This window comes from Oncorhynchus gorbuscha, linkage group LG03 (assembly GCF_021184085.1).
Source record: "Oncorhynchus gorbuscha isolate QuinsamMale2020 ecotype Even-year linkage group LG03, OgorEven_v1.0, whole genome shotgun sequence".
Classification (NCBI taxonomy): Eukaryota; Metazoa; Chordata; class Actinopteri; order Salmoniformes; family Salmonidae; genus Oncorhynchus; species Oncorhynchus gorbuscha.
This window is the reverse complement of record NC_060175.1, coordinates 18,031,388-18,041,331: the sequence shown is the minus strand read 5'-3', so window position 1 is coordinate 18,041,331 and position 9,944 is coordinate 18,031,388. Positions and strand designations below refer to the sequence as shown.

At 44.5% G+C, this 9,944-nt stretch overlaps 1 protein-coding gene across 5 annotated transcripts in view; it reads left to right on the top strand.

Annotated features, from left to right (window-relative positions):
- The first annotated feature begins 4,996 nt into the window (after positions 1–4,996).
- The window catches only part of LOC124027176 (eukaryotic translation initiation factor 4B-like), a 31,119-nt gene continuing 26,171 nt past the window's right edge, over positions 4,997–9,944 (top strand). For all 5 annotated transcript variants that reach the window (XM_046339656.1, XM_046339674.1, XM_046339668.1 and 2 more), the window contains exons 1-3: positions 4,997–5,099; positions 8,931–9,083; positions 9,312–9,517. In XM_046339656.1, coding sequence (XP_046195612.1) covers positions 5,087–5,099; positions 8,931–9,083; positions 9,312–9,517 — 372 coding nt within the window. In that variant the 5' untranslated portion in view covers positions 4,997–5,086. The remainder of the gene's footprint in view (positions 5,100–8,930; positions 9,084–9,311; positions 9,518–9,944) is intronic.

The following is a 9,944-nucleotide window of genomic DNA, read 5'->3' as shown; positions in this document are numbered from 1 at the left end:
GCATGCCACCGAAGCTCTGCCCCTGTGCCTTCTTCTCGAAGAAGCTCAGCTCGGCAGAGCGGAACTATGATGTGGGGGACCGTGGAGACATTGGTTTGAGGGGGCTAGACACCCTTTCGTCATCTGAACTGACCACCGCAACCTGGAGTACATCCGGGCAGCGAGGAGACAGAATCCTCATCAGGCAAGGTGGGCCATGTTTTATAACCGTTTTGTGTTTACCCTGTCCTACAGACCAGGTTCCCAAAATGTTAAGGCAGACGCACTGTCCCGGCTGTATGACACAGAGGAGCGGCCCATGGATCAGACTCCCATACACCAGGCCTCCTGCCTGGTAGCGTTGGTCGTGTGGGAGCTGGACCCGGACATTGAGCAGGCATTGCGTACAGAGTCCGCTCCCCTCCAGTGTCCCGTCGGGCATCTGTACGTTCCGTCTACTGTCCGTGACCAGTTGATCTATTGGGCCCACACGTCACCCTCCTCTGGTCATCCGGTGATCGGCCGGGTGGTGCGCTGTCTAAGTGTGAAGTGCTGGTGGCCTACCTTGGCAAAGGACGTGAGGGTTTACGTTTCCTCCTGCTCGGTGTGTGCCCAGTGTAAAGCTCCTAGACACCTGCTCCTAGACACCTGCTACATCCCTTACCCGTTCCACAACGGCCTTGGTCACACCTGTCGGTGGATTTTCTAACAGATTTTCTTCCCTCACGAGGAAATACCATGATCCTGGTTGTTGTGGATCGTTTCTCTAAGTCCTGCCGTCTCCTCCCTCTGCCCGGTCTCCCTACGGCCCTACAGACTGCGGAGGCCTTGTTTACACACGTCTTCCGGCACTACGGGGTGTCTGAGGATATAGTGTCTGATCGAGGTCCCCAGTTCACTTCGAGAGTCTGGAGAGCGTTCATGGAACGTCTGGGGGTCTCGATCAGCCTCACCTCAGGTTTTCACCCCGAGAGTAATGGGCAGGTGGAGAGAGTGAACCAGGATGTGGGCAGGTTTCTGCTGTCTTATTGCCAGGACCGGCCGGGGGAGTGGGCGGCATTCGTGCCCTGGGCTGAGATGGCGCAGAACTCTCTCCGCCACTCCTCCACTAACTTCTCCCCCTTTCAGTGCATATTGGGGTACCAGCCGGTTCTGGCGCCATGGCATCAGAGTCAGACCGACGCTCCTGCGGTGGACGACTGGTTCCGGCGTGCATAGGAGACATGGGAAGCCGCTTATGTTCACTTCCAGCAGGCCACACTGCGCCAAAAAAACACCGGCCTTCTTGCCATCGCCACTCCATTTTTCATTGTTTAATTTGTTTTGTCTTGTTCCCCGCACACCTGGTTTATATTCCCTAATCAACTGCATATATATACAGTGGGGCAAAAAAGTATTTAGTCAGCCACCAATTGTGCAAGTTCTCCCACTTAAAAAGATGAGAGAGGCCTGTAATTTTCATCACAGGTACACTTCATCTATGACAGACAAAATGAGAAAAAAATATCCAGAAAATCACATTGTAGGATTTTTAATGAATTTATTTGCAAATTATGGTGGACAATAATTATTCCTCTGTTCCCCCCATGTCTTTGTGTGGGATTGTTTTGTTACGTGTTTTGTATTGATGCACCTAGCTGGTTTTTCCCTCGGGTACTATGTTGCAACCCGGAGTATGTTTTATTGTTAAACATTTTTGCTTATTTGTGACTTTGTCGCACTTTGCACTTTTGCCTTTGGCTGGAGGTTTGTTGCATCCGTCTGTTGTTTGCTTCTGTCGAATAAAGTGTCCGCCTGATCACAACTCTCTGCTCTCCTGAACCTGACTCCAACACCAGTAGCGTATACGCTGACAGTTATATGGGTGTTAGGTGTTCTCTTGACCAGTACTTACTTCCTCTGTTTTGAGGCCAGTGAAATGTTTGGGACAACATTGCTTTTTTGCAGGGTAGTGTTGTAAGGGGCTTAATACAGTTGTATTCCAGCCACTACTTGGGTGAAGCCCATAGGAAATGAAGAAGAAAACTTTAAGTGGACTGGGGAGAGGAAGAAAAACAAACAAAAAATGCTGTATACTGCTGTTACTGTCATGTTTTGTCATTTATTATCTTGTCTTGTCCCTGTGCTTCCCATTCTATTCGTTTCCCTCTGCTGGTCTTATTAGGTTCTTTCCCTCTTTCTATCCCTCTCTCTCCCCCTCCCTCTCTCACTCTCTCGCTCTCTCTTCTCTCTATCGTTCCGTTCCTGCTCCCAGCTGTTCCTATTCCCCTAATCAATCATTTAGTCTTCCCACACCTGTTCCCGATCCTTTCCCCTGATTAGAGTCCCTATTTCTTCCTTTGTGTTCCGTTCCTGTCCTGTCGGTTCCTTGTCTAGAATTCACCGTGCTGTGTTTGTGTATCGCCCTGTCGTGTCGTGTTTTCCTCAGATGCTGCGTGGTGAGCAGGTGTCTGAGTCTGTCTGGTTCAAGTGCCTTCCCGAGGCAACCTGCTGTTCACCTGCTGTTCAAGATCGAGTCTCCAGTTTGTCCTCGTCATTTCGAGTGAAAGTTGTGTTTTTTGTTTGTATTTACTTTACTGGATTAAAGACTCTGTTTTCGCCAAGTCGCTTTTGGGTCCTCTTTCACCTGCATGACAGTTACATCATGCTGACATGATTAAAATTGATGGGGCTGCAATAGAGAGAGTCAAAAGCTTCAAGTTCCTCAGCGTGCAAATCATAGAGGACCTGATATGGACCCAACACATCATCACCGTGGTGAAGAAAATGCGACAGCCCCTCTTCAACCTCAGGCAACTAAATACATTTAGCATGGCCCCTCAGATCCTCAAGAACTTCTATATATGCACCATAGAGACTACCTTGTCTGGCTGCATCACCGCCTGGTATAACAACTGCGACCACAAGGCTCTACAGAGGGTGGTGGGAACTAGGAACGAACCAAAACAACACTGGGAGCAAGCTCCCCGCCCTCCAGGACATTTACACCAGACGGTTTCTGAGGAAGGACTGGAAGATCGTCAAGGACTCCGTCACCAGAGCCACGGACTATTCACTCCATTCCATCTGGCAAATGGTAATGGAGCATCAGGTCTACCACCAGGCAATCAGACTGTTGAACAGCTAACCCTAGCTGTCTACCTTCCCTGAACCTTATTTGGGTAAGACTTTCTATGAAACCCATATACATAATGCCTTATACAGCATTATACATATACCCATAATGCACTATGATATAGTAATAATTAAGTATAAGTTTAGTTATAGAAACATAAAGACTCATATAAACTCATAAACTCAACTCGCCCCTGAGTGGCGCCGCGGTCTAAAGCACTGCATCTCAGTGCTAGAGGCTTCACTCAGTGCTAGAGGCTTCACTGGTTTCAATTCCAGGCTGTATCACAGGCCATGATTGGGAGTCCCATAGGGTAGTGCACAATTGTCCCACCGTCGTCCAAGTTAGGGTTTGGCGGGTGTAGGCCATCATTGTAAACAAGAATTGATTCTTAACTGACATGCCTAGTTAAATAAAGGTTCAATTATATAAATAAATAAAATTCTGCTGATGCATTATAGTCATAATCACTTGTAATGTACAGCAACATATGTAGCGCTTCATAATTGCTGGTCACTTTTTCCTCAAGGATCATACAGCATTATAATGACCGTCAATGTGATGCATTTCTAACCTTTTTGTCAATGAGCAGCACATCATTATTACTGCATCCTAATATTTGTTTTGGTGTGTTATAACATACTTATAAGCCACAATAAAGTAATATTCTTTGATTGCTTTAGGTAAGGTAATGAAAGGCAGACAGCTATTTGTTGACATTGAGGTATATGCTGATGTTGAGGCTAAGTCGCTCACCCACCATTACACCTTGTATCAAATGGTGAGCTGGACCTTGCTTTACATGCACAGACAGTTACATTGTTATGTGTTCATCTACAAAGTCCTTCTGAGTAAACGACCTCTCTTCCTCTGTAGCCTGCTCTTGTTCACCAGAAGCAGTTACCAGACACGGTCTACTAGGTTGTTGGTAAAGCCTCAGGGCAGTTACGGAGACAGGCAAGACTGCCTTTTCCTATTGTGCACAAGAGGCATGGAACAGTCTGCAAAATGTGGCATGGAACTTCACCTAGATGTACTAGTGCCCCTTAGTGAGTTTAAAACTCTGGCCTAAAACTATGTTCAGGAGGAGTGTAACTGTTTCCTGTAGGCCAGATCAGCTCTTGATAACATGTTGTATGTTTTTTTCCCCTGGTTAAATAAGCTGTTACTGTACAATTCCAAAGTTGACATTGTATGTTTTCGTGAAATGTCATGACTTTTTGGAGGGTAAAAATGTTTGACCATTAAAAATGCTATTTTCCCAAACCCCTAACTCTAACCTTAACCCCCAAAACCCTAACCTTAACCCTAACCTTAACCCTAGCCATATCATTAACCTTAACACCAAAACCTTAAATCAAACCCCTGAAACTTAAAATAGCATTTGAACAAATTCAGGACTTGAAAAAAGTCTTAAATGTTAGAACTTTTGGGGTCCGGATAATGTAGGAAAAACACACACACACACACACACACACACACACACACACACACACACACACACACACACACACACACACACACACACACACACACACACACACACACACACACACACACACACACACACACACACACACACACACACACACACACACACACACACACAGTCAAAACTGCTGTTATATTTATATTATATTTTATTCAACTGCAACACCAAGACATTATCCACTTCATATTTGTAAATACAGTCATACTTGACATATCACATAATGCTTTAACTAGCTATATATGAAATTGTGACCACATCAGTTTTACGACTATACATACTACTTTCTTCTACTATTTTTTTTATACAAAATATATTTAAATCTATTTGAAATGCCTGAAATTGGTCTCTAGCTAAACACCATAATATAATATTACTAATAGAAAATAGTAGACAGCGAGGGCAAGGCTGGAGGGATTTGAGGCTCGCGACCAGATGCGCGTTCTCGATTATAAACCTCTGACGCCTTCATCCGGGAATCTGGTACGAACTCGCTCTCCAACATGGCGGCGCCAGGTGAGGTTTATGTGGGTGAACGAGCTAGGTCGGTTGGGAGATTTCAGAGGGTATTAGCTCGACACAATTTAGCAAATATAATTTGACGAGTGTCTACACCTTGTCGTGTCAATCTGTGTCGGTGTCCTATGTGTATAATTTCATCAAATTACTGTTTCTCAGGGATAAAGACGCCGCTGCCGGCGAAGGGATCTAACTAGCTAACGTCGTTAGCTTCGCGAGGAAGCTATTTACTCAGAATTTTATTATTTCTTTCCGGTGTTTTTCTTTGAGTGATATTTTACGCGTATTTCGTTGACTTTAGGCTGTGCCTTTGGATTGTAATCAGACATTTTAGTAGGTTGTAGTGTTATTCATAACCAACTGACACATTGTGTCTCGGTAGTCGACGATTTACTGTGGCGCTAAGACAAGCAAGCGCATTTCTTGTAGGAGGGTCTGGTTCAGTGGCATGGGGTTCTCAAGGAATTTCCCACGTGCGGAATTTTGTAACCGATGGGTGAAGCAGGACAGTTGCTGGACGCGTCCTATCGCTGGCCTCCCCTCAGATGTTAGCAGGCTGGCGTATTTAATGATGTCAGCCACATGCCACTAGCATAGGCCTTAAAGTATTCCTGGTAAGCAGTCCTTTGCTGACGAAGCCAGTGGATGTAATGACAATGGCTAGCTAAGCAACTAGCTAGCTCGTTAGCTTACTAACATACCAGTGGTAGCTAAAGCTGTATTGGCCGCTAACGTTAGTTAGCTTGGAACCATCCAGTTCTTTCGAAATTATTTGGTTAATGTTAGCTAGTTTTGGCAATATGGCTACATTGGCAAGAATGACTCACTGGCTATTTCCCCAGTTTGGTTTCACGTAATTCATAATGATTCACCACGTGGAAGGCACTACTTTGCACCTAGGCCTAACTTACACGCTGTTTGCTAGGATAATTAAATATTGTAGCTTGTTCTACAGTGTGTATTATTGGTATTGTTGTCACTCACTGCACGAGTACCATTACCATTCATTGTAAAACTGTGTGACCCACTGACAAGATACCAATTGTAAACAGGCTGTGTGTGTGATGCTCTGTAGTGTGTGAAAAGAATGCCCTGACAGCTGGGATTTTCACAATGAAGCCGCCAGCCCTTTGTTTTCCCCCAGTCCGCTTCAAACCAAAACAAACCGACCAAACCTGCTCCAATCAGAAGAGCTGGGTCTCATTGAAACCAGTAGTCAACCAATTTAGTCACAATAACTCATTTAATGTCTGTCACACACCTGGTGTTGTTGCCCTTGAATAAACAACCAAACTCTGTTGCTGAAAATAAGAAACTGTAAAAGCACTTATCAGTGATGCCCAATTTTGTTTTAGAGCATTTCTATATAGTGGCAGTATATAGTGGCAGAGACCACTCCCTGTTTTAGCAGGTTGGCGTTCATGGGGATGACTCAAGTACTGGAGGCAGTTCTGCAGGGCAATCACTAGCTGGCCTTAACCACACCTCTAACCTTATGCCTTCACTTTAAATTAAGACAAAAAAAGCACATTTTTGTTTTCATTATTTTTTTTTACAATATGTAGCCAGCTTTCACTTTGCAGCTGGCCAATCTAGTGGAAGTCTCTCAGCTCTGCCTCCAGTGCAAGATTAATCTCAATAAATGTCATCCTGCAGTTTAGAATGGGTCAGTGGGGCCAAGGCTCATCTTGCTGGCTTTGGCCCCACACACACTATGAAGACCTATTAGACAGACACACTGTTTCATTATCATGGTCTGCACGTCACTGCTCCTTTATCTGACACGATGCTGGACGGGAGCACTCCACAACAGTGAAAAATTGCTATTTGTTCACATGCAGCTGTTGGCATAAAGGGCGGATTGAGGCCTTCTCGAAACCAATGCGCTTGTTTTGCCTTCGTCAGAGAATGTCAATGGCAGTTTGTGAAAATGGTGCAACATAGTTTCAGGCATTTCCACTAGCTCGGTATAGACACTCTCATTGGTTTCCAACGCAATGCAGGACTGCCTGGAGGTAGAGGGCTGCACTCCTGCGGAATGCCAACAGGACCTGCTGGTCCCAATAGAGATCATAACAGCCAATCAGCATTTTTCATGCTGCAGTTAGGAGCGGGCAGTCTGTCTGACTATTTTGGGATGAAAATATTTGTCTCGCAGATGACTTGAAAACAGCTGTCTTTCTGCTTTGTATGCATTAGCCTGCCTACTGTATTAAGAACACCTATTTGTTTAATTATTCACATAGTCAGATTTTGCTGCTTTAAGTTCAGTAGCCTGCCTCCTAATTAGGTGTGCAAGATCAAGTGCGCCTGTATATGTGGTCTCAATTAGAGTAGGCTGCCTATGCATTGGCAGAGAATCACGTGGTAGTTATCTTTCCAAGGAATTTTTATTAAATAATGACTAGACAATAGTTTACTACGGTGTCTGTAAATAAATAATAATGGTAATAAGTGGAGGGCGCTCAAGACTTGAGTCGAGGTGCAATCAAACAAATAGATAATTGAAAAGACACAATGTGCGCTTAGGCTAAAAATGGTGAGCGAGTATTGACTGTATATTTTCTATATATATTGTTTTCCCATTTATTTGTCTCTGCCTGCAAATCGTCCTTCTAAAAGGTGGGCTATATCCTATATGCTAAAGAGAAAGTGTTACTGTCCTCTCAATATTCTTGCTACTTCAAGTTCAGTATTCATATGTGAAGATCTGGTGCTTGTGTGGTCTCAATTCAAGACTAGGCTTGGGTGATACTGTTTATATCGTATACTGGGGACAGACAGTGTGATTTTTCAATACTGTTTTTTTTTTAATTCAAAGGGGTGTTGTGTGCTACTCAACTGCTTATAAACTAAGTATAATTATAAGAAATCTAAGATGTCAAATTATACCAAGCTCAGAGCTCCAGCTATGCATTTGGTTTGCTACCTAAAGTGGCTAGATATCAAGCTTCTTGGTTACAGCAGAGACATTCTATCCCCTTCTGGATCAAGATCCCTGTTGCCTAAATTGTTTTGTACGTCCAAACATTTTATTTTATCCCCCACTATACTATGGTAGAGACGTCATGAAAATCTGCATACCGCCCAACCCTAGTAGGCTATAGCCTATGCATGGGCGGCAAAGCACAGGGCCATTATCTTTACAAGGAAATGTACTTCCTAAATATTATTAGGCTATAGTTTACTACATTGCCTAGAAATAAATATTTATCTCCCATATTCGTCTCTGTCTGAAAATAGTCTCAATCCTACAACATATCTCAAGAGAAAGTGCACGTCTCTTCAAACTACGTCTAGCCTGTTTGATTATCGGCTAGTAATACCGAAAGCCTAATAATGGGACACGTGACAATCTCTGGCAATTTGGGTTATTTTTGTGGATTTTGATATTGCCTGTAGGGCGCTAAAATTGGACCATACCTTGCAAGTGAGCTGTGTCACATACGCCTAAAATAACATTGAAGGACTGGTTAGGTTTGGACCTGTTGTGCATGGGAGTAGAACAGAAATCCAGCGGAGTGCGGTAATAAAATTGCGGGCGGAATGAATAAATCCATCTCTCGCAAACCACTACCTCGAGTCTAGTAGTTACAAATCAAGTTAAATGGACCGCTTGTAGTGGGATATGACTTCGTAATTACATCAGTAAAAATGTCTTCCAAATGTACCCTCTATCTCTTACGTAAGAGACTGGCAACCATGCTAATCCAGACCCCTTAGATTGGAAACTAGGGACTAGTGGTCGTTTTTGGACAGTTCATCTCTGTATATTACATTTTCCTTCAATGTTTCATGCAGCCCACTGATCTCCCTCTCTCCCTCCAGCTAAGAAGAAGGGGAATAAGAAGGGGAAGACCCTGACCCTCACTGACTTCCTGGCAGAGGACAATGGGAGTGGAGGCAATGCTCCACCACCGCAACCCAGCTACGCCAAGTCCACCAGCTGGGCCGACGAGACGGATGACGTGGAGGGAGATGGTGAGAGACACTTGATGAGATCTCCTATGGGGGCTCATCCAAAGATGCAAACTTACCAGGGTTTCACATTTACTAGGGTGGAATGCTTATTATGCAGATCAGTGAAATGTAGCATTGGGAATCATGTCTTGTTGTTCCACAGTACATTTCTATCTGTTTTTGGTAACATTGCACCTGTCCATGGAAAAACATATTCCTCTTCCTTACTCCTCCCACTCTTTCTCTCAGTGTCCACCTCCTGGCACTCAGGGGAGGACAGTTACCGGGCCCCGGCCATAGATCGCAACATCCTGCCCACGGCGCCACGGTCAGCCCGCGAGCCCAACGTGGACCGGTCGCGCCTCCCCCGCAGCCCCCCCTACACCGCCTTCCTGGGCAACCTGCCCTACGACGTCTCCGAGGAATCTATCATGGACTTCTTCCGGGGCCTAGCGGTATGTACTAGATCCTGTCAGAACGGCATCTGCGTTAACAAAATCTGTGTTTTCAGTAGATACAAAGTATTGAAAAAATGCTTTGCTCTCCTACCTGGACAAGTCTACGTTGTGCCGACTCAACATGACTCTGGTGTAGGAAGGATACCACACACTTTTTGACTTGTGTATTATTATTTATATATATCTTATTTATTTAACTAGGCAAGTCAGATATGAACATTCTTATTTACTATGACGACCTACCCTAGCCAAATCTGGACAATGCTGGGCCAATTGTGCTCTGCCATATGGGACTCCCAGTCAAGGCCGGATGTGATACAGCCCGGATTCGAAACAGGAACTGTAGCGATGCCTCTTTCATTGAGTTTAGGGCAGGGATGTATAACATATTTCATGATATACTGGTATTGATGCAGAGACCAGT